The following is a 26433-nucleotide window of genomic DNA, read 5'->3' on the forward strand; positions in this document are numbered from 1 at the left end:
TCCTACAAAAACCTTAATCAGTGAAAAACAGTATTAATTTGTGGCCACTTAAGGAGAAGCAACTCCATTCTAAATTATCCAAGCACAAGGCATCTCTTTTTGCCCCTAATTTTTGCTGGCCTAAGCAAGACTACTTTACAAACAGGCCTGGTGCCTAAACACGGTAAAAGGCTGAGAAAATGACTGGGAAACCAAATCCCAGTTCACTCGGTCTAGAAGGCAGCACCACTGTTCTGGAGTGTTCCTAATTATATACAGCTAGTGGGCAGGCATAGTGGAAAGGGCTAGAACTGTGAGGATGACTGCAAGGCATTTCAGAAAGACTGGATAGAATCCTCACTCCAATTAGGCAGTATCACCAGTGGCTGGGCACCCCACTATAGATGGAGGCTGGGGAAACTCACCCACCACATCCTAACTTTGCCTCTAACTTTGTTCTAGATAGCCATGTATATGTAGTAAATTGTATCATTTACTTATATTAAAATAACTATCAGGTTTTTTGCCTGTATCAGCTGTGGGGTCTTCGTGTCAATCACATCTTTGTCTCATTGTGGCAACTTTGTAGATTATAGATTATCTCATTAGCCTATATGGCTACCAAAAAATGGCTGGAAAATAAAACATTAAAAATTGAAATCTGTCCATATTTCCTGCTACTCTGGAAAACTTAGAGGGTTCAAATTTTAAATTAGTAATTATAATATTGTGATTACACGGTTGTTAAATGTCTTATTTTTGTTAGCCGCTCCTCCACTTACACAGAGTTGGGATATTAACACAGAGGATATTTCTTTGGTGTCTAGGCAAAAACACAGATCAAACTGAGTTCATATCTCAGTTCTGCCACTGACAAGTTACATCATCTTAAATAATATAATCTTATCAATTTCATCCAATCCACCCAATGGAGGATAAAACATTTATTTCACAAAATTACTACAGTACAAAAAAAGTTGGTTAAAAAACTTCAATATTTCACTCACTTACCATAGTGTCATATCCTACCAGCTTTCTCATATCTTAACTACCACTTTATCTCCTCTCTAACCTCCTGAGATTCTGATTTAATCTGTTTAGGGTAGGGCTCCCCAGATGACTGCTATGCAGCAAGCATGGAGAACACTATCTATTCTTTGATCACCCCATTTCCTTACACTCTCTCTTTTCTTTCTAGACTGTGCCCTGTTAGTAACCCCCTGAAATGTCTCTCAGCAGCGTCCTTAAATTCCCTGTAGCCCCATCCTTCTAAGACACTCATTCATTAAAACCCAAACCCTCCATATTAAGGCCATAATGCATTCTACTGCACAGCAGAGCACAGTACCACAGGAAGGCCCACAAACCAGGATTAATTACACTATACTTTCTCAATTACCAATTTTAGCTGGGCCCTCAACAATTTTTTTTCTCTCTTGGACAGCTGTTTCTTTCATTGCCCTCACTATATCCCCCACCAAACTACTGTAAACCTTGATGAAACAGTAAAGTTTATTAATTTTATTAAATTTCTACACTTGAATATGTATTTTTAATATTCTACATTGACAAAATGAAAAATATGCATAAAGCACTTCCCCACATATCAAAGAACAATAATCTGAAAAAAAGCAGTTGTGTGACTGAGCTGCAAGCTAAATAAACTACAAGGCTCTTTTCAAAGAACATCATTTTTACTTGAAGAATAACTAACAGAAAACTAAGGTTACACAGACTTGGGTATTTGACAGACATTTTCTCAAAAATGAACCAAGTGAACCTGTCATTTCAAGGAAAACAAAAGGCAGTACTTGTTACCAGTGATAAAACTATATCTGTTACATGATCTTAACAACTTCCAATAATTGCAGTTCAATACTCTAATTTGTAAGACAGCTCACAAACACAAGAAAAGTTAAATAATGATATCATTTAAATAGGAAATAAACTATATTACATTTGGAAATGAACGAGGCAACACTTGATTAACTGTCGAAAGAACTGGACTGTGAAGAAATTGCCTATATACAAAATATGAGGAAAAAGAGAAATTTACTTGGGCGATAGCTGTCAAGAATGGCTCTATACAGGCATAAAATCCAAGTTGGGACTTGAAAAACTGGTAGGATTTAGATTTAAAAAAAAACACACAGTGAGCAAGGCATCCTAGGAAGTTTGCAATATATATATATTTTTTTCTAAGAGAAATATTATTTTAAGGTATATTTTTAATAATCTATAATGTATTCATTCAAACTCTCAGGTAATAAGATCCTTAAAGGAAGAAGCCACATATTACAATTCTCTGCTATCTGAGCACAGGATCAAATTTAACATGTTGAACTATTTGGTTGGAAAAATAAGATTTACACAGGGAAGAAGCAGAATAGTAATAATGGAAGTCCTAAGTTAAATCCCAGCTCTCGAACTTACCTAGGTTGCCTTGGGTAATTTAGTAAACCTCACTGATTCAAACTCAAATACGCCTACTTTGAGGATCACCCTACAAACATCCTAACTAAAAGAACCACAGATAACTAATGATCAGAGATGAAATAAGACTTTGTGTTCCTGTTTTTATGCTGACCTTGTTATTTTTCAAGTAATTTTCAAACAATTGATGCATTTTTATCTTTCATTTACCAAAACGAATTTATATACACAAGCAAGATGGTATATATTGTATACAATTATATTACTCAAAGAACTCTAGGCTGGGCATACTCCTGTAATCCCAGCACTTTGGGAAGCTGAGGTGGGCGGATCACTTGAGCCCAGGAGTTGGAGATCAGCCTGGGCAACATGGCGACACCTTGTCTCCACAAAAAATTAGTTGGGCATGGTGGTGCATACCTGTAGTCCCAGCTACTCTGCAGACTGAGGTGGGAGGATCACCTGAGCCCAGGAGGTCGAGGCTCGAGTGAGCCATGATCGCACTATTACACTCCAGGCTGGGTGACAGAGTGAGACCTTGTCTCAAAAGAAAAAAAAAAAATCTCTCTTTAAAATGTTTCAATAGAGCAGATAGATTTTTAAATATTTTCTGTATAATACACTGTTACCTATATTATCAAAATTTAACCCATAATAGCATTATAATATCAGATGTAATTCCAATTTATTCTTCTTCAGATATTCTAAAATAATGCATTCTTCCTCTTCCTATCTATTTACTTCACATTCCTCCAGCCACCATGACATTACCTTCTCTTTTCTACAAATACACACATACATACACTCTTCCCCTCATTCCTACATCCTTATTGAGATAACTACAGCCACTAGAGGGCAATAAGTATACAAAGATCAGTGTACCTATCTATGATGATGAACTTATCTATATGATTCACATAGTAATAAACCTAAAAAGTATATCATTAGAAACCCTGAAACATAGGCAATTAGCCTTGTATATGCAAGATATATATTTCAAACTCAAAAATTATCCTGCAGAGGTCACAGAAGCATATGATGTTCAAAAAAGGAATTCCATTTTCTCAGTAAGCATTCATTAAAAAAAATTAGCCAAATTCCTTTATATGTGCATAGTAATATTAGAAATTAGGATTGCTTAATACCATCCTCAGACCAAAGAACAGAAAGGGCAGAAAAAAAAAACACATTAAGGTATAAATTACAGAGTGGGTAAAAAAGTGAGAAATGATTACTTCCACCTCTTTCACTACCACAATCAAGAAAACAATAAACTGAAGAGCAAAGAGGATTTACCAACCCTTTCTTCTATTGAAAAGCAAGCAAAAAATTTACAGGTATATTTTTGGGGGAGGAGAACAGTGATGCTAGAGATACATAAAGCCTTCAGTTCTCTTCTCACAATTAAGAATGCAGAAGGAAGTTAACAGTTACTAATCTTTAAGAGGTAATTTTACCATTTTTAAAAAGAATATATTTAAATGAACTTATTTAATTTATATTTACTTACACTGGCATTACAAAACTGCAACACTTATATAAGGCTAACATTTTCAGCAAACCATTATCTTCTTACCCTCATTGGATGTATATCAGCATAAGGAGGTTTTCCTTCAGCCATTTCTATAGAAGTAATGCCAAGGGACCAGATGTCGGCCACACAGTTATAGCCTATTTCTTGAATCACCTCAGGAGCCATCCAAAATGGAGTTCCTATTACAGTATTGCGTTTTGCCATTGTATCCTGCAATAACGTTACATAGCCATAAATGCTACTACAAAAGCACAAAGAAAATCTGTATGCCAAACATTCTTTTAAAAAATGTTAAAACCTCCAACGCCACAGATTGTATCAGAAATTGACTATTTTGCTAAAATTTCAACTAGTTATGACATACTTAGGAATTCCGAATTCTGAAAATAACCAAGAGTCCACAGGTGACTTATCCCCACTACCATCATTAAACACAGTCATTAAAGATAGCGCTATAATGATAAAAGCTACAGAAATGAGCTACGTAGCTTCCCTTTTAGAACATTTAAGCATTTTGATTATAAGATATATTTTCATATTCAATCACCCTAAATTATAAATTAAATAATACTCAAATTTGGCTCAATTATGGTTCCTGCTCCACAAAAATTTTAAAATTACACATTTCTTTCCATTCCCCCTCGAAAAGTAATTGAAGCTTAGTTATAATCAAATCTGAACAAATTAGCCAAGTGTTTAGAAAATCATTAAAGTTAACTTACTGTTAACTGACCAGCCACTCCAAAATCTGCCAATTTTGCATGTCCTTCTGTATTGAGGAGAATATTTCCAGCTTTTATATCTCTGTGTATTTTTCTCATAAAGTGCAAATATTCTAGTCCTTTCAATGTAGATTTAAGAATGGTTGCAATTTCATCTTCTGTTAACTGGAAAGAAATATTTTTAAAACCATAATTAAAATGCCATGTTAGATAAACTCTTACAAAACAGCACTAGTAACAAGTATGTCTTTCCGTGTGTGTGTGTGTGTGTGTGTGTGTGTGTGTGTGTTTAAGAGACCCCACTCTGTTGCCCAGGCTACAATGCAGTGGTGTGATGAGAGCTCACTGCAGCCTAAGATTCCTGGGCTCAAGCCATGCTCCCACCTCAGCTTCCCGAGTAGCTAGAACTACAGGCACATGCCACCCCAATAGGCTAACTTATTTTTATTTCTGTAGAGATGGGGGTCTCACTATGTTGCACGGGCTGGTCTTGAACTCTTTGCTTCAAACAATTCTCCTTCCTCAGCTTCCCAAAGTGTTGGGATTATAGGTGTGAGCCACCATGCCTAGCCACAAGTACTTCTTTCTAATGACCACTAAACCTCCAGGAAAATGCTAAAGGGGTAAATAATCGAGAACCTCTTCTTCCCACAATAAGCTTTGTTACTCTTATTACACATTTTACTAATGAAAGGATGATCAAATTTCTCTCTTTAAGATTATCAGTATCGGCCGGGCGCAGTGGCTCAAGCCTGTAATCCCAGCACTTTGGGAGGCAGAGGCAGGTGGATCACGAGGTCAGGAGATCAAGATCGTCCTGGCTAACACGGTGAAACCCCGCCTCTACTAAAAATAGAAAAAAATTAGCTGGGCGTGGTGGCGGGCGCCTGTAGTCCCAGCTACGCAGGAGGCTGAGGTAGGAGAATGGCACGAACCTGGGAGACGGAGCTTGCAGTGAGCGGAGATTGCGCCACTGCACTCCAGCCTGGGCGACAGAGCAAGACTCCGTCTCAAAAAAAAAACAAAAAAACAAAAAAACAAAAAAAAAATGATTATCAGTATCAGCAGGGCATGGTGGCTCACACCTGTAATCCCAGCACTTTAGGAGGCTGAGGGGAGCAGATCACTTGAGGTCAGGAGTTCGAAACCAGCCTGGCCCACATGGTGAAACCTCGTCTCTACTAAAAACACAAAAATTAGCCAGGCGTGATGGCATGCACTTGTAATCCCAGCTACCCAGGAGGCTGAGGCAGGAGAGTCACTTGAACCTGGGAGGCAGAGGTTGCAGTGAGCCAAGATCACATCACTGCACACCAGCCTGGGTGACACAGCGAGACTCTGTCTCAAAAAAAAAAAAAAAAAAAAAAAAAAAAATTATCAGTATCATTCCTAAAGCAAATGGCGTATCTCAAGAATCAGCCTGATATAAGGAATCACAATAGTGATTTCCCACATCTTCTAACACTGCGGGGGCACTATCACAGCTAATATCTGTTCTGAAAAAGTAAATTCAGATACTTCCCCTGAGATATTTCATTCTTGATGAAAATGAAACCAACAGCTTTACATAAAGGAAAGTAAATGAGGGAGGGGGGCTTGCAATGAATCTTCTGTGAGAAGCTCCTACACCAATGCCACTCCTAACCCTTCCAAGTTCTGGACTTCTGACCTAATATTGAGAACTCAGAAGAAAAATGTCAGAGAAAGATTAGGAAAATGGAAACACAAGCAAAGACTATCAGAGGAGGGAAAAGGGGGAGAGTAGAGAAGGCCAAGGAAGAGAGGGATGGGAAAGAAAGAAAATCTTCTTAACAGTTGTAGCAGTAGCGCCACAGCTATCTGTACCAGGCAATGTGCTAACAGTTTTGCATGCATTCTCTCACTTATTCTTAAAACAACCTTGTAAGGTAGTGTGATATTATGAAATCATAAGAAATATTTGGTCTTTGTAGGTTCTTGGCACAAAATCTCCTAAGACCCTGTGAATTGACTGAGTGAGTGAGAAGTTGAATCAAGATATTTTATCTTTGTTTTCTCGCCCTCTCACAAGAGTGACAGGGGCTGTCTTTTGTCATTTATAGTAAGCTCCTTTCAACCATGCCAGAATTTATACTGATCAGGTGACTCTTGGTGGGAGCCTAGATAGCTTCAGGATGGGAGCTGGTCGCCGGAAAAACCAACCAAGTGATTAGAAGTTTGGAAATTTCAGCCCGACCCCTGACTTACAGGAGGGCTGCTGGGAGAGAGGGGGTAGAGATTTAGTTAAGCACAAATGTCCAAAGACTTAATCATACCTACGTAACAGAATCAACCATAAAAACCCCAAATCATAGGGACTGCTCTCAAGCTTACATTCTATCTATAAGCAACGGGATAATTTGATAGGAAATAGGATAACACAGGAAAATGTCTGTGAAAATTGCTATGAGGACAATAATAGAGAGCTACTGATAGAGAACAACTGAGAAGCTACTTTAGATTGACATTCAAGAAGGCCCAAAAGACATTTTACTGAAGTCTAAATGATATAATGGGGCCAACCATGTGAATGGCTATCTGGGAACATACACTCCACAAAAAGGAAAAAAAGAAGATTAAAATATCTTGATTCAATTTCTCAAATTTTCTAAAACACTGAAGAGAACACTTCCAAACTCATTTTAAGAGGCATTATTCTGATACCAAAGCCAGACAAAGTCACCACAAAACAACTACAGACCAATATCCCTTATGAACATTGATACAAAAATCCTCAACAAAATATAGCACACCCACTTCAACAAGATCTTAAAGTGTTATACACCATGACCAACTGGAATGTATTCCTGGAATGCAAGGTTGATTCAACATACAAAATCAAACAATGTAATACACCACCTTACCACAATGGAGAAGACACCACATGATCATTTCAAATGAAAAGAGAAAAAGCATTTGACTAAATTTAACTTCTTTTCATAAAATACACAACTAATATGAATAGAAGGAAACTATCTCACCATAGTAAAAGCCATATACAAAAAACCCAAAGTAAACGTCATACTCAAAGCTGTAAGACTGAAAGCTTTTCCTCAAAGATCAGGAACAATGCAAGGATGCTATTAGGTTGGTGCAAAAGTAATTGCAGTTTTTGCCATTTTTTTTTTTTTTTAAAGTAATGGCAAAAACCGAAATTACTTTTGCACCAACCTAATACTTCTGTTCCACATAGTACTGGAGGTTCTAGACAGAGCAATTAGGGAAGAAAAACAAATAAAGGCATCCAAACTGGAAAAAAAGAGTAAAATTATCTCTCTTCACAGATAATATGATCATATACGTAGAAAATTCTAAAGATTCCACAAAAAAAAACTATTAGAACTAATAAATAGGGGTGGAGCCCAGAAGGCCGAATAGGAATAGCTCCAGTCTACAGTTCCCAGCGTGGGCGACGCAGAAGACGAGTGATTTCTGCATTTCCAACTGAGGTACGGGGGTTCATCTCACTGGGGAGTCTCGGAAAGTGGGTGCAGAACAGAGGGTGCAGGGCAGTGAGTGTGAGCCGAAGCAGGGCGGGGCATCACCTCACCTGGGAAGTGCAAGGGGTCAGGGAATTCCCTTTCCTAGTCAAAGAAAGGGGTGAAAGACGGCACCTGTAAACTCGGGTCACTCCCACCCTAATACTGCGCTTTTCCAACAGTCTTAGCAAACAGCACACCAGGAGATTATATCCGGCGCCTGGCTCGGAGGGTCCTACGCCCACGGAGCCTGGCTCACTGCTAGCACAGCAGTCTAAGATCAAATTGCAAGGCAGCAGCGAGGCTAGGGGAGGGGCGCCCGCCACTGCAGACGCTTGAGTAGGTAAACAAAGCGGCCAGGAAGCTCAAACTGGGTGGAGCCCACCACAGCTCAAGGAGGCTGGCCTACTTCTGTAGACTCCACCTCTGGGAGAAGGGCATAGCCAAACAAAAGGCAGCAGAAACTTCTGCAGACTTAAATGTCACTGTCCGACCGCTTTGAAGAGAGTAGTGGTTCTCCCAGCACGCAGCTGGAGATCTGAGAACGGAAAGATTGCCTCCTCAAGTGGGTCACTGACCCCAGAGTAGCCTAACTGGGAAGAAGCCCCCAGTAGGGGCAGATTGACACCTCACACAGCCAGGTACTCCTCTGAGACAAAATTTCCAGAGGAACAATCAGGGAGCAACACTTGCTGTTCACCAATATCCACTGTTCTGCAGCCTCCACTGCTCATACCCAGGCAAACAGGGTCTGGAGTGGACCTCCAGCAAATTACAACAGACCTGCAGCTGAGAGTCCTGACTGTTAGAAGGAAAACTAACAAACAGAAAGGACATCCACACCAAAACCCCATCTGTACATCACCATCATCAAAGACCAAAGGTAGATAAAACCACAAAGATGGGGAAAAAACGGAGCAGAAAAACTGGAAACTTTAAAAATAAGAGCACCTCTCCTCCTCCAAAGGAATGCAGCTCCTCACCAGCAATGGAACAAAGCTAGACAGAGAATGACTTTGACAAGTTGAGAGAAGGCGGCTTCTGACGATCGAACTACTCCGAGCTAGAGGAAGTACAAACCCATGGCAAGGAAGTTAAAAACCTTGAAAAAAAAATTAGACAAATGGCTAACTAGAATAACCAATGCAGAGAAGTCCTTAAAGGACCTGACGGAGCTGAAAACCATGGCACGAGAATTACGTGACAAATGCACAAGCCTCAGCAGCTGATTCAATCAACTGGAAGAAATGGTATTAGTGATGGAAGATCAAATGAATGAAATGAAGCCAGAAGAGAAGTTTAGAGAAAAAAGAATAAAAAGAAATGAACAAAGCTTCCAAGAAATATGGGACTATGTGAAAAGACCAAATCTATGTCTGATTGGTGTACCTGAAAGCGATGGGGAGAATGAAACCAAGTTGGAAAACACGCCGCAGGATACTATCCAGGAGAACTTCCTCAACCTAGCAAGGCAGGCCAACATTCAAATTCAGGAAATACAGAGAATGCCACAAAGATACTCCTCGAGAAGAGCAACTCCAAGACACATAATTGTCAGATTCACCAAAGTTGAAATGAAGGAAAAAATGTTTTAAGGGTAGCCAGAGAGAAAGGTCGGGATACCCACAAAGGGAAGCCCATCAGACGAACAGCTGATCTCTTGGCAGAAACTCTACAAGCCAAAAGAGAGTGGGGGCCGATATTCAACATTCTTAAAGAAAAGAATTTTCAACCCAGAATTTCATATCCAGCCAAACTAAGCTTTATAAGTGAAGGAGAAATAAAATACTTTACAGACAAGCAAATGCTGAGAGATTTTGTCACCACCAGGCCTGCCCTAAAAGAGCTCCTGAAGGAAGCACTAAACGTGGAAAGGAACAACTGGTACCAGCCACTGCAAAAACACGCCAAATTGTAAAGACCATCAATGCAAGGAAGAAACTGTATCAACTAATGAGCAAAATAACCAGCTAACATCATAATGACAGGATCAAATTCACACATAACAATATTAACCTTAAATGTAAATGGGTTAAATGCTCCAATTAAAAGACACAGACTGGCAAATTGGATAAAGAGTCAAGACCCATCAGTGTGCTGTACTCAGGAAACCCATCTCACGTGCAGAAACACACATAGGCTCAAAATAAAGGGATGGAGGAAGACCTACCAAGCAAATGGAAAACAAAAAAATGCAGGGGTTGCAATACTAGTCTCTGATAAAATAGACTTTAAACCAACAAAGATCAAAAGAGACAAAGAAGGCCATTACATAACGGTAAAGGGATCAATTCAACAAGAAGAGCTAACTATCCTAAATATATATGCACCCAACACAGGAGTACCCAGATTCATAAAGCAAGTCCTTAGAGACCTACAAAGAGACTTAGACTCCCACACAATAATAATGGGAGACTTTAACATCCCACTGTCAACATTAGACAGATCAACAAGACAGAAAGTTAACAAGGATATCCAGGAATTGAACTCAGCTCTGCACCAAGCAGAACTAATAGACATCTACAGAACTCTATACCCCAAATCAACAGAATATACATTCTTTTCAGCACCACACCACACCTATTCTGAAATTGACCACATAGTTGGAAGTAAAGCACTCCTCAGCAAATGTAAAACAACAGAAATTATAACAAACTGTCTCTCAGACCACAGTGCAATCAAACTAGAACTCAGCATTAAGAAACTCACTCAAAACTGATCAACTACATCAACTACATGGAAACTGAACAACCTGCTCCTGAATGACTCCTGGGTAAATAACGAAATGAAGGCAGAAATAAAGATGTTCTTCGAAACCAATAAGAACAAAGACACAACATACCAGAATCTCTGGGACACATTCAAAGCAGTGTGTAGAGGGAAATTTATAGCACTAAATGCCCACAAGAGAAAGCAGGAAAGATCTAAAATCGACACCCTAACATCACAATTAAAAGAACTAGAGAAGAAAGAGCAAACACATTCAAAAGCTAGCAGAAGGCAAGAAACAACTAAGATCAGAGCAGAATTGAAGGCAATAAAGACACAAAAAACCCTTCAAAAAAATCAACGAATCCAGGAGCTGGATTTTTGAAAAGATCAACAAAATAGATAGACCGTTAGCAAGACTAATAAAGAAGAAAAGAGAGAAGAAGTAAATAGATGCAATAAAAAATGATAAAGGAGATATCACTACCGATCCCACAGAAATACAGACTACCATCAGAGAATACTATAAACACCTCTATGCAAATATACTACAAAATCTAGAAGAAATGGATAAATTCCTCAACACATACATCCTCCCAAGACTAAAGCAGGAAGAAGTTGAATCTCTGAATAGAACAGTAACAGACTCTGAAACTGAGGCAATAATTAATAGCTTACCAACAAAAAAAAGTCCAGGACCAGATGGATTCACAGCCGAATTCTACCAGAGGTACAAGGAGGAGCTGGTACCAATCCTTCTGAAACTATTCCAATCAATAGAAAAAGAGGGAATCCTCCCTAACTCATTTTATGAGGCCAGCATCATCCTGATACCAAAGCCTGCCAGAGACACAAACAAAACAGAGAATTTTAGACCAATATCCCTGATGAACATCGATGCAAAAATCCTCAATAAAATACTGGCAAACTGAATCCAGCAGCACATCAAAAAGTTTATCCACCATGATCAAGTGGGCTTCATCCCTGGGATGCAAGGCTGGTTCAACACACGCAAATCAATAAACATAATCCAGCATATAAACAGAACCAAAGACAAAAACCACATGATTATCTCAATAGATGCAGAAATGGCCTTTGACAAAATTCAACAACCCATCATGCTAAAAACTCTCAATAATTTAGGTACTGATGGGATGTATCTCAAAATAATAAGAGCTATCTATCACAAACCCACAGCCAATATCATACTGAATGGGCAAAAACTGGAAGCATTCCCTTTGAAAACGGGAACAAGACAGGGATGCTCTCTCTCACCACTCCTATTCAACATAGTGTTGGAAGTTCTGGCCAGGGCAATCAGGCAGGAGAAGGAAATAAAGGGTATTCAATTAGGAAAAGAGGAAGTCAAATTGTCCCTGTTTGCAGATGACATGATTGTATATCTAGAAAACCCCATTGTCTCAGTCCAAAATCTCCTTAAGCCAATAGGCAACTTCAGCAAAAGTCTCAGGATACAAAATCAATATGTAAAAATCACAAGCATTCTTATACACCAATAACAGACAAACAGAGAGCCAAATCATGAGTGAACTACCATTCACAACTGCTTCAAAGAGAATAAAATACTTCAGAATCCAACTTACAAGGGACATGAAGGACCTCTTCAAGGAGAACTATAAACCACTGCTCAATGAAAGAAAAGAGGATACAAACAAATGGAAGAACATTCCATGCTCCTGGGTTGGAAGAATCAATATCATGAAAATGGCCATACTGCCCAAGGTAATTTATAGATTCAATGCCATCCCCATCAAGCTACCAATGACTTTCTTCACAGAATTGGAAAAAGCTACTTTAAAGTTCACATGGAACCAAAAAAGAGCCCGCATTGCCAAGTCAATCCTAAGCCAAAAGAACAAAGCTTGAGGCATCACACTACCTGACTTCAAACTATACTACAAGGCTATAGTAACCAAAATAGCATGGTATTGGTACCAAAACAGAGAAATAGACCAATGGACCAGAACAGAGCCCTCAGAAATAATGCCGCATGTCTACAACTATCTGATTTTTGACAAACCTGACAAAAACAAGCAATGCGGAAAGGATTTCCTATTTAATAAATGGTGCTGGGAAAACTGGCTAGCCATATACAGAAAGCTGAAACTGGATCCCTTCCTTACACCTTATGCAAAAATTAATTCAAGATGGATTAAAGACTTACATGTTAGACCTAAAACCATAAAAACTCTAGAAGAAAACCTAGGCAATACCATTCAGGACATAGGCATGGGCAAGGACTTCATGTCTAAAACACCGAAAGCAATGGCAACAAAAACCAAAATTGACAAATGGGATCTAATTAAACTAAAGAGCTTCTGCACAGCAAAAGAAACTACCATCAGAGTGTACAAGCAACTTACAGAATGGGAGAAAGTTTTTGCAATCTACTCATCTGACAAAGGGCTAATATCCAGAATCTACAATGAACTCAAACAAATTTACAAGAAAAAAACAACCCCATCAAAAAGTGGGCGAAGGATATGAACAGACACTTCTCAAAAGAAGACATTTATGCAGCCAACAGACACATGAAAAAATGTTCATCATCACTGGCCATCAGAGAAATGCACATCAAAACCACAATGAGATACCATCTCACACCAGTTAGAATGGCGATCATTAAAAAGTCAGGAAACAACAGGTGCAGGAGAGGATGTGGAGAAATAGGAACACTTTTACACTGTTGGTGGGACTGTAAACTAGTTCAACCATTGTGGAAGTCAGTGTGGCAATTCCTCTGGGATCTAGAACTAGAAATACCATTTCACCCAGCCATCCCATTACTGGGTATATACCCAAAGGATTATAAATCATGCTGCTATAAAGACACATGCACACATATGTTTATTGTATCACTATTCACAATAGTAAAGACTTGGAACCAACCCAAATGTCCAAATATGATAGACTAGATTAAGAAAATGTGGCACATATACACCATGGAATACTATGCAGCCATAAGAAATGACGAGTTCATGTCCTTTGTAGGGACATGGATGAAGCTGGAAACCATCATTCTCAGCAAACTATCACAAGGAGAAAAAACCAAACACTGCATGTTCTCACTCATAGGTGGGAATTGAACAATGAGAGCACATGGACACAGGAAGGGGAACATCACACACCAGGGCCTGTTGTGGGGTAGGGGGAGTGAGGAGGGATAGCATTAGGAGATATACCTACTGTTAAATGACGAGTTAATGGGTGCAGCACACTAACATGGCACATGTATACATGTGTAACTAACTTGCATGTTATGCACATGTACCCTAAAACTTAAAGTATAATAAAAAAAGAATAAATACAACAAAGTAGCAGTATACAAAATCAACCCATGAAAATCAGATATATTTTTATACATTACCAATGAGCAATCTGAAAAGGAAACTACAAAAAAAAATTCTATTTACAATAGAAATAGAATTTCTTTATTTTGAAGAATAAAACATTTAGGAATTAATTTCACCAAGGAGGTGAAATATCTATACAATGAAAACTACAAAACACTGCTGAAAAAAAAATTTAAGACATTAATAAATAAAAACCTATCATATCTTCATAGATAAGAAAATTTAATGTTTTTAAGATGCCCATGCTACCCAAAGCAACCTATAGATTCAATGTAATCCCTATCAAAATCCCAATGATGTTTATTGCAGAAATAGAAAAACTTTTCCTAAAATTTGTATGAAATCTCAAGGGGCCCCAAAACCATACTGAAAATAGAAGAACAAAGCTATAATTCTCACAGTTCCTGATTTCAAAACTTATTACAAAGCTATAGTAATCTAAACAATGTAGTATTGGCATAAACACAGACAGATAGATGGATGGAACAGTGCAGAAAACCCAGAAATAACTCTTGTATATATAATCAAATTATTTTCAACAAGAGTGTCAAGAACATTCAATAGGAAATGAACAGTATTTTCAACAAACAGTGCTGGCACAACTGGACATCCGTGTGCTAAAGAATAAGTTGGATCCTTACCTAGCACCATATACAAAAATTAATTGAAAATGGATCAAAGACCTAAACATAAGACCTAAAACTATACCACTCTTGGGAAAAAGTAAAACGGCAAAAACCTCATGATACCAGATATGGTAATGATTTCTCAGATACAACCAAAAAGGCACAGAGAACACAAGAATAAAACAGACAAATTGGACTTCATGAAAATTAAAAAAAAAAAAACCTGTGCATCCAAAGACAGTATCAACAGAGTAAAAAGACAACCCACAGAATGGGAGAAAACACTTATAAATTACATCTCTGATAAGACATTAATATACAGAATATATAGAGAACTCCTAAAACTTAACAATAAAAAAATCAAATTCAAAAATGGGTAAAGGACTTGTACAGACATTTCTCCAAAGATATACATATGGCCAAGAGGCATGTGGAAAGATCCTCAACATCACTAATCATAAGAGAAATATAAATCAAAAACATAATGAGATACCACTTCATACTCATTATGATGGCTATTATCAAAAGACAGAAAAGAATAAATGTTGGCAAAGAAGTAGAGAAATTGGAACCTTTGTGTATAGCTAATGGGAATGTAAAATGGTACAGCCTCTGTGGAAAATAGTATGAAGATTCCTTTACAAGTTAAACATAAAATTACCTTTTGACCCAGCAATTCCACTTTTGGGTAAATACTCAAAAGAAATAAATGCAGGGTCTCAAAGAGGTGTTTTTGAACAAGTTTCACCTCACGATGAGCGTACACGCATGTTCATAGCAGCATTATTCACAATGGCTAAAAAGCAGAAGCAACCCAAATGTCATCTGACAGGCAAATGAATAAGTAAAATGTGGTAGAAACATACAGTGGAATTTTATTCAGCCTTAAAAGGGAAGGCAATTCTGCAATATGCTACAACATGGCTGAACCTTGAGTACATTATGCTAAATGAAGTAAGTCAGTCACAAAAAAGACAATTAATGTATGATCCTGCTTATATCAAATACTCAGAGTTACCAAAATCACAGAGATAGACAGTAGAACAGTGGTTGCCAGGGGCCGAGGTAGCACAGAATGGAGAGTTAGTGCTTAATGGGTACAGAGTTTCAGTCTTACAAGATGAAAAGAGTTAGGGGGATGGATAATGGGGATGCTTACACAACTTTATAAATGTATTTAATGCCACTGAACTGCACACTTAAAAATGGCTAAGATGGCAAATTTTGTTTATGTGTATCTTGGCACAATAAAAATAAAACTGAGGGGGGAGAATGCCTTGATTCGGGAAAAAGCTCACCATATTTGAGTTGAATAAAGAAGGCTGAAGTTTAATGCACCAGAAGACTAGCTCTAGATGAGATCTGAGAGACAAGCAAGGACCAGATCACACAAGGCTTTACTGGCCATAGATAAGGAGTCTGGATTATCTGAAAATTCTGGTACTTCCAGGAATTTATTCTCTACCTCAGACTAGATGGTCTGACTTGACAGCGCAGAGAAAGCAAGCACCATACTCTAAAGCTGCACCATCCAATAGAGTAACCACTAACCACACATGGCTCCTAAACATTTGAAACGTGGGTATTCTAATTTCAGATATGCTGTAAATGTAAAATATACACCAAAGATCAAGGCTTAGTACAAAAAGAATGCAAGCTATTTTGTTAAAAATTTACATAGATTACCCACTAAATATTTACATATTATGTTATATTAATATATTAATGTTGAACATATAAAATGTTAGTGTTTAATGTAAGTATTAAATATGGTATTTCATATTATATAATATTGTTATATATTAATGTGTTTGACACATTATGAAAGTTAATTTCACTTTTTTTAATGTGGCTACTCAAAAATTTAAAATTATATGTGGCTTGTGTTTCTTTTGGACAGTACTGCACTAGAAAGGGTCCACAAGAATGTTTTGTGAACACTTTGTTCACTGATGTATCCACAATGCTTGGAACTATGCCTGGCGTACAGATAGCACTTGATAAATAATGAATGAATGGGTACAGACTTGTCGATACAAAAAGAAAAGAGACACCTTCATCTGATGTTTCCAATCTTTCTAAGTTAGTGGTATGCAGCCAAATGTGAGGGAGTGGGAGGTAGGAGTGTTGTTTAGGGCCACCACAATGGACCACTACAGACGGTGGGCAAGGTGGTGGTGCTGTCATATGCACCTAGGTTTTCTCGTCTGTCCTCATCCTCCACTCTTTGTATAAAGACTAAAAAGCTTGGGGTGTTAATAAAAGCAGCATCAGCCCATAAAATTGTCTTATTTAGTTACTTCAGTACAGACCTTTTTAGTTACCTAGACTTCAATTTTTATCTCTTAACATTCTACTATTTCCAACCAATAAGTCACTAATTTTCTATTAACTCTGATTTGTTATCTCTGCTTCTGTACCCTGTATTTCACTGCTCTACTAAAGAATGTTCAGAATTAAATAAACTGACTGTACTTCAGGGTCTTAGGATCTGTCTGATTTCAATGCTATAAAGCCACTGGACAAATCCACAGCAAGTCTAAAGGAGGATTTTCCAGGGATATTATACTAATTCATGAACTGTCTGGCTTTGCTCAATGACTTGAAAGGGTCATTCCAACTCTATGATTCTATGTTATCAAAGTACCTTCATGTAGAGGCAATCTTCACTAAATAAAATTCTCACTCATTTAGGCATCAATCTATGTGTTCATTCAGTAAATATATTCTTGACTGGCTCTACCACAGCGCTGATACTGTTCAAGGTGCTGGGTATACACGGACAAGGAAACTGATAATCCCAGTCCTAATGAAGCAGACAAGAATATCTGAGGGCATAACCTGAATTTGGCTCCAAACTGTTAAAGGTGGAGAGTGCAGATCTGAAGTTTATATAGCCTCTCTTTCATTATGCTTTCCTCCCTTTGGTAACAAACCCCTCCCACTACTTCAGAGAGTCAAGGTCTTCCTATTCGCTTCATATCCTCCTTAATCAAAAAATGATGCAATATCCAGTCATTCATACAAGTACATGAATAGAGCTTAATTTAAATTTATTTTAACAACCCAATTTAGTATTAAGGCTTACAAGCAGTATCTGTACTTTAAGACTTTTAAATTCAATTATGAAATGAAAGGTTCCTATCCCTCAATAAAATCACTTTAAACAACAATAAACAGGTTGAGAAATATTTTCTAGAACATAAAGGCATACTGTTGTCTTAAATTTTTATATTTCTTTACAGTTTATAAAAAATATTTTATGTGATTTCTCTACTCAAGTAAGTAAGCAGAAACACTTATTATTATTCCTTTTAACAGATGAGGAAACAAATTCAGAGAAATTAAATGGACTACCGAGTGTCATACAACTACTAAGTAGCAAACCTCACATTTCTTCAACAATCAATATTACTTCCATCCCACCACTGCCAGATGTCACAAACATAAATATATGAATTAGTCTAATATAAGAAAAATTGGGGCCAGGCATGGTGGCTCACGCCTGTAATCCCAGCACTTTGGGAGGCCGAGGCTGGTGGATCACGAGGTCAGGAGATCGAGACCATCTTGGCTAACACAGTGAAACCCTGTCTCTACTAAAAGTACAAAAAAAATTAGCCGGGTGTGGTGGCGGGCACCGGTAGTCCCAGCTGCTCGGGAGGCTGAGGCAGGAGAATGGCGTGAACCTGGGAGGCGGAGCTTGTAGTGAGCATAGATCGCACCACTGCACTGCAGCCTGGGCGACAGAGTGAGACTCCGTCTCAAAAAAAAAGAAAAAGAAAAGAAAAATTGGGGGTTTTGAGACTTGTTCTAAGGGTGATATTCAAAATATCTAACAGTCATTAAAGCAAATGTCTAATTAGAACAGTTGCCAACCACAATACCAACCAATCAAAACAGCTACCAGTGGTAAACAACAGTAAGAACAGATACCAACCATAAATAGGCAGTAAAAATATCAGACAGAGTAAGTGCCCCAGCTCAGCATTCAAATTTAAATTATTTTCAATGATATGCCAGACAAACAAAACAAATATACCTGTTAATGAATTGTAGAAGTAAGCACACTCACCTGGCCTGAAGAGTAACCCTGAGTACATTAATGGGTAGCTTTATGAGCATTTTATTGAAAACAAATGCTTAATTCTGCTAAAACAAACATATAAATCAAAGATTTAAACATTTTAAAAATACTTAGAAGAAAACCAAAGTAAGTTTCAAATCACTAAGCAGGAAAGATAGTTTCTAATCAAAAAAAGCAAAGAAAGAATTATGAGAACTTATTAGTTTTGTCTACACAAAAACTTAAAATACATAAGCTTAGAATACATACAAGGTTCTATATAACCTTAGAAAACTCAGAAAAATAGCCAGTTATGGTGGCACAGGCCTATAGTCCCAGCTACTCAGCAGACTGAGGTGGGAGGATCACATGACCCCAGGAGTTCATTCAAGTCCAGGCTGGGCAACACAGTGAGGCCTCGTCTCTAAAAAAAAAATAAATTTTTAAAAAGAAAAAAATAGTCATAGCAAGATATTAATATATATAATTATTTATTTAGAACATAAAGAGCTCATATAAAACCTTCAGAAAAACAAATAAAATCTCGATAAATAAACAGGCCTAAGAAATGAATATAAAATTCACAAAACTAAGAAAAAGAGCTAATTAATATACATGGGAACTATTACACTGCCCTAATTATCAAAGAAAAGCAAATTAAAACAAAGTATCAAATATAAAATTACCCCAGGGGTTACAATATTGCTGAGAATAACAGCACATATATAATCAGAATGTAAACCAGAGTGTAAAAGTGACATAAGAATTCAGAAGTATTTTCCAAGAAGCACTAGGTAACACCGATCCACTGAAAAATAATTTATTGAGCACCTACTCTAGATTAATTTTTTTTTTAAATCTCTAACCTAACCTCATGGGGCTCCAATCTAGCAGGAAATACAGACTTAGAAACTCATAAACGACCATAAAAAGCTCTTTCAAAGTGAAACATAACCAAAAAGGAGTGCAATTTATTACGAACAGATAGAGGAAGTGGCATTAAAATCAAGCTTTAAATAAAAAAAGTAGCTCACTATCCAGAGAAAGGAAAGACTACTAATAGAATAACTCAAACAATGAACTAAAGAATAGAAATATAACAATTATAAAATGGCACTCAGAAACCAAGTAAGGCCCAGTTTTCTTCCTTCCACTACAATGAGAAAAATGACAGAAAGTGATAGGCCAAATTTCAACCTTGTATCAAAACGGAGACAAATCTTAGCAAATTTGGAAGATAAATGTTTACTTGGTCTCTTTTAAATATCAATGGTGCCAAATGAACTTTGGACAAGAGAAATATCTGTATCAAGGTTTAAGGCACTCTACAAGTATTGTGTGTCACTAATGGAAAAGGAGGAGAGTGGAAGGAAATAAGAACGTATATTTAGTGGACACCATATAGCAGGTTCTGATCTAGATGTTTATATCATGCTCATTTCACGTCATTTGGACATATGTTAACTTTTTGTTATTAAAAAAAAGAAGTTGACAGTCATTTTCCTAGATAGATGGAGTTTTGTTTTCAAATAATCTCTAGCTGTTTTAACAAATTTCATTTACATATAAGCACAGCCAATTACCAAAAGTAGCTAGATTTTTATTTGGCAACAAAGAGAACTACTTCTTCCTATTGTGACATAAAATTTAAAGCAGTACCTTTCTCATATCTGTAAGACTTTTCATGAGGCTGGATAGGTCCATACCCAACTATTTCAAAATGGTCAGATTCATACTGAGAACACCAAGAGGGAGAAAACACATGAGAGGGGATCTGCTTCATATAGAAGAAGGTAATGTAAGAATTCAGTTCCAAGATGGAAAAGCATTAGATCCATTCTCAAATCACAGCTAACACTTCCTTCAGTGGTATCTGTTAAGAATCCCTTAAAACAAACAAAAAAAATTTGTGGACATCATTGATTGGAACACAAAATATTTTATCAACAGAGTACTTCATTTGTGGATTTAATTAGGTTATCCTCAACACATTACAGATTTAATTTCATTTAGGTCACTATACAAATGGTGCGATGTCATTTTTAAATCCTTTGAATCACATTTTATAGTCTGTTCTGTTGTATTTTTTTAAAGAAGGGTGGTAGAGCGATAATAAACCATGAATGAAATACTCAGCAATCAGGGATGAAAATAAGACATTTATAGCTGAGCTAATACGTTAAAAGATGGAAGTCTACATCTGGTTTCAATTGGTATGAATTCACTGGCAAATTAAAGAAGAATTTCATTGTACAAAAACAAAAAGATGGTTTTGATAGGCTTTAGTCCTCTGGTTACTTTTGTTTCTTTAGTCACATGATTAGTATAATAATATGATACATTTAATATGTCACTGTGTATATGGTTTTGATAAAAATACACCCACCAACTTGTCTCAAGGGCACATGCACAAATGGTTTTAAAATACATATACTGCCTTAATGTTTTTAGATCAGTAAAAATGAATTCAAGTGAGGTTTTAAGTTCACACAAAATTAAGAATTTTAATTTTCTAATAAGTCTTTCACAATCTTAGCTAAACTCCACCTTTTGGACATAATTACTTATGCATATAAAATGATGCATTAATTCTACATTTAATACCTATTAGATAGTAAGGATACAAAAAATTAGACATACGTCCCCCTTTCAAATGCCATAAACAGATAAGTACAGATACTTCATTTAAGTTTTACTTTCATAGGCACTTGCATAAGGTCTTAAAAATTGATCAAAACTCACCAATGTAATCCTTACACAGTCTTTTAAGGCCTGGATCAAACTTTGCCTCTTTCAAGAAATCACCCTATATTCCTCAAGTCAAGATTAATCTATCCAGTGTTAACAATGGTGATAACAATAACCGCTTGCATTTATTGAGTTCTTACTAGTCAGCCACTCCACAGGTTTCATTTCATTTAACACCCAAACAGAACTGTAGAAGATAGGCACTAACAAGAATTTACTCAAAGTCTGTTACATGATCCCTGTCTTCGTGACACTCAGAATTTTGTGGGAAGGGAATAGGAACAATTAATTACAATACTAAGCGATGCCTGCAACAACAGGATTAGCAATAGGAGCACTCCACGACAGCAGTTCTTAAAGCTGATTATGCATCAGAACCAGTACTCTTAAAATCCAAACCATCTAATACAACATTTAAGGCCTTGAATGATACAATTCTGGCCAGCCTCAACCATCTACCTTACCATTCTACCACTCAGGAAAGGCTTCACAGAGATAACTTTTGAACTGACTCTAAAAGAGTGAACAAAGTTTATCAGGTGACCAAAGAGGGAAGGATACATAAGGCATGCGCAAAGGCACTGAGCATAAAAATACATAAAGTGCATGACCAGTGAATAGTTATTTGTGTTTGAACATAATGTGTATGGTAAAATAGTGCAAAATGGGAAGTCAGATTAGGGCCAAACTGTTTTATACACCTACATATTTTTAAGTGGAAAGATGACATGATCATATCTGAACTTTTAGGAAGAAAACTCTGACAGCAGGCTCTCAGAGAAAGACTAAAAGGAGGAAAACAGAAGTGGAGAATTTAATAATAAAATAATTCGTAAAAATAACAGTAGTAGTAATAGGAGTAGTAGTAACAGGTCTATAACCTTGCTTAGAATCCTAGAGAGACTTGTGTCGTGGAATTAATAGTGAACACCTTAAGCAAAATTATTCAGAAGATGAAGAAGAGTCAGAGCATGCAGAGAAGCCAAAAGGCGCCGAAAGCAAAATCCATCTTTCCTAATTTAGGTAGGTCTTAAAGACTATCTAGAGTCTTTTCCCACAACTGGAAAGTGCCTTAGCACTAAAGAATAATATATTGCTTAGTTAGCATCCTCTCAGTTCTCCCAAAAAATTGTTATAAAAAATGAACACGTCCTTTGACTCACTAATTCCATTTCATGTAATGCATCAAATGACCACAACACAAATATGCCAATACATATGTACAAAAGTTCCCTGCAGCTTTGACTGTAGCAACAAAACACTAAAAAGTTAGAAGTCATTTTCATCCAGGAGACTGAAAAAAATACATTCTGTTACACACACATAAGACCTATATGTACTGGTATGGGAAGGTATCTAAAATATATCAGAAGTTGAAATGAAAAATGGTAAGGTATAAAAATCACATATGGTATTAATCCCTTGTGTAAAACAAGATATACATACATAAGTGGTGAAAGACTCCACAAGAAATTAACTGACATAACCTCAAGCAAGTAAAATTGAAGGGTGGATGTGAAGACATTAACTTCCTCTTTTGTACCCTTTTATATTATTTGAAATTTTTACAATGTGCTCATGTTATTTTTTTCTCTATAATTTATATAATTAAAAGGAATGGAGCAGTTAAAAGTACACTCTAGTTAAAAGTACAGATAATTATGCAATGCAATTTTAGAAGATCTCCATATAAAACTGTTAAAATTAGAAATTTGCCATCCAAGGAACTAACTTTCCATTTCCTGGAAAATTAACTTATCTATATTTCTTGATTTCCTAAGTTAAACAAAAGTAAGATAAGACACAATGATCTTTTAATATGTTTTTCTAATGCTGAAGAATATCCACTATTTCAACAAACATCATACATTCTTAAATCACTTGTGATTTAAAACTAAATACCACTTTTTAAAGTTTTTACCTTAACAGTAAAAAGTGGCAATTTACATTTGTATAGAACTTTACAGGTTACAGAGTCCTCTGACACTTACCATGTTTTTTTCCCACAAGAAAACACTGATGTAGGTAAAGCAAGTAATATGATATTAGATCAATTTTAGGATTAGGAAACTGAAGCTGAGAGGAGTTACACAATGTACCCAGGGTCACAGAGCTAATAAGTAACAACCCAAGCACTGAAACTTGGGCTTCCTGCTCCACATCCAAAGGTCTTTCCACTAAACCACATCACTCCAAATAACCACTGTTACAGCGTGCTATGGGGTCAGGCTTCTGACAGGGAAGAAGGGCTCACTGCAGATCTGGCAATGACAGGCAGTCTGCCTGCAGAGGAATGTACAATATAAAAATAAAGTGTATGAAGGTGGGCCTGACTGACGAAAGGGAAGTAGAACTGGGAGAAATGCCAAGAAGAATAGCAACAAAGGTGAAAACTGGGCAACTTACCAATAAGGGAAGCCAAGGAAATACCTTTGTAAACTTAATTTACTTAGTTAAGGTAGAAGGGATAGTCTATGTAGGGGACTATATATTATAATGTGGAAAAATCATAAAGTGTTTATAATTCAATCAAAAGATTTAGAAAAGATGTAATGGAGCGTGATGTGTATGCTGTATTTAATCAGAGATTACAATGTGGCAGCACATGATTGCCATGAAAATTTTAATGGTCTAATCCCACAACGCATATCCTGTTAATGCTGTGGCTTAGAACTTTAAGAGGCAAGTGTGAAGCTCACTCAGAACTCATACTCACTCCATGGGACACCCTAAATAAGGAGCAAAAAAGTATCACTTTCTACACAAAAGAACTCATTCTTCTAAGATTCTAGTACAGCACTAATCATTAGTACCCACTTGGAGTCAGAAAATTCTTGCAAGAAGGGGCCAGGGACACCAGAAATAACACCAGGATCAAGCCATCCTGGACTAAAGGGAACCATGGGTCTTTCCACTGAGTACTTTCCAGGAAAATCCTTATAGCAAACATTTACTGCTGACCTAGCAGGAACAGGCTCCTTGAGAAACACCAACCTTACTGTCCCTTACTGTGACAGAAGGAAAAAAGAGATGGGGACCCAAAAGCTTTGACTCAATGTCACCAGATGTATCTTCCACAGTTTAAGATTCATTTTGTGAGCTATTTTAGAGTTTTTAAATTATTGTCTTTTATTCCTGGTGTGTTTTGTTTTTAAGTTTAGTAAATATATAGAAACATCTATTATTTTTTGCCAGTCTAGCACTCATTTGCTCTTCTCCTGCTAAACATATTCTGATTTCCCTTTAGGAAATCACTACTTCTCCATTCTCAGAACACGTATTTCTAGTAGTCAAGTGTACCCTAGCTCTGACTGAACATATGACCTAGGTCTACGTCAATTACTAAATCACATTGTAATGGCCACAATGATTTGCTCAGAGAAGGGCACATGACCCATGCAGAGGCACAAGATTATCACTCTTTTCTGCTGGATTTCAACTAGAAAGATATAACCCAGGGAACTGCTGGCAGACATCTTGTAACTGAGGGAAGAGCTGGTGTGAGTGAGGCCAAGAAAGAGGTATCAGAACAAAAACATGAATTCAAGTAATTCCTTTCATCCTGAATCAAGCCATGCACAAACTAACTTTGCAATGAGCAAGGGTTATGTGAACAAATAAATTCCCTCTTTGGCTTAAGCTGGCTTAGGCTGGGTTTTCTGTAACTTATAACCAAAAGTTGAAACTGATTCAGTAAACTTGAAGTAAATACCGAACAGGAGAAGTTCTTGGAAAAGAGGTTTGTATAAAGCACAAACCACTGACTAACTCCAGAAATGCTAGAGGTTATTCCAGATGTATAACAGCATTAGATGTCTGATCTATTTTCTATTTTCTGGCCCCCCCCCACAAAAAAGGGATACAATAATTGGCAGAAAGAAAAGTAGAATAAACATACCTTTTAAAAGGAACATGCACAGTCATTTTTTTAAAGTCTCCTGCTGCCTTCATTTTCCTACTACCACCTCCCCTAGCTAGTTTGTCATTGTATTCATTTGCATTTGGATTTCTCATTTTACGGAACTCTCAGATGTTTCAGTTTCCATTCATTTTTATGGCATAATCAACTCACACAATAGTTACCAAAACCCTTTACAGAAAAATCAATGGTTTCGAGAAACTTGGTGAATATGTAGCAATTTCTGAAATACTTAAATCTCAAAAGTAATACTTAAGCGTACATGTAAGATTTTATCTGATCATTCATCAAGCTTCATATTCCAACTTCTTAACAACCAAAATTTCTCCCTGCCCCCTCCTTATCTCTTAGGATAAAGAACACATACATTAAATTGGGGCTTCCAGGTATCCTGGATGAGGAAAATACTCTGGGAAAAACAGCACAGCCGCTCAGTTAACTCCCTTCTACCCTCACAAATCTATTTCATTCCACCCCCCCAAAAAAAGAGACTTGAAAATATAAAATATCCAAGGTTATAAACAATAAAAAAAGTTATGGAATTTGTCCAGAAAAACACAAATCTTCTGTTCAACACAAAGTACATACATTAGGAAAAATAACTAGAATATTTTAACCATTATTCGAGAGGGCAGAGAGAGGTTGTCTTTCATGAAATCTGGATTGCACATGTCTGGCAAGGAAAAAAAAGATTAATAATCTATCACAAAGTCCCACAACTAGTGATTCAAAATGAAAGCTTTCACTACTTACACCATATGTAAATATATATATATATATATATATATATATATACAAGCTGCTTATAATCCCTTGATCTGCAGAG

The 26433-nt window shown here is 37.0% G+C and overlaps 1 protein-coding gene across 1 annotated transcript in view; it reads right to left on the reverse strand.

Annotated features, from left to right (window-relative positions):
* STK3 (serine/threonine kinase 3) overlaps positions 1-26433 on the reverse strand; it is a 488063-nt gene that overhangs the window by 243325 nt on the left and 218305 nt on the right. Inside the window, 2 exon segments of the mRNA XM_055286906.2 lie at positions 3989-4156; positions 4669-4833. Coding sequence (XP_055142881.1) covers positions 3989-4156; positions 4669-4833 — 333 coding nt within the window.

The sequence above is a fragment of the Symphalangus syndactylus genome, chromosome 7 (assembly GCF_028878055.3).
Source record: "Symphalangus syndactylus isolate Jambi chromosome 7, NHGRI_mSymSyn1-v2.1_pri, whole genome shotgun sequence".
In the NCBI taxonomy this organism is placed as follows: Eukaryota; Metazoa; Chordata; class Mammalia; order Primates; family Hylobatidae; genus Symphalangus; species Symphalangus syndactylus.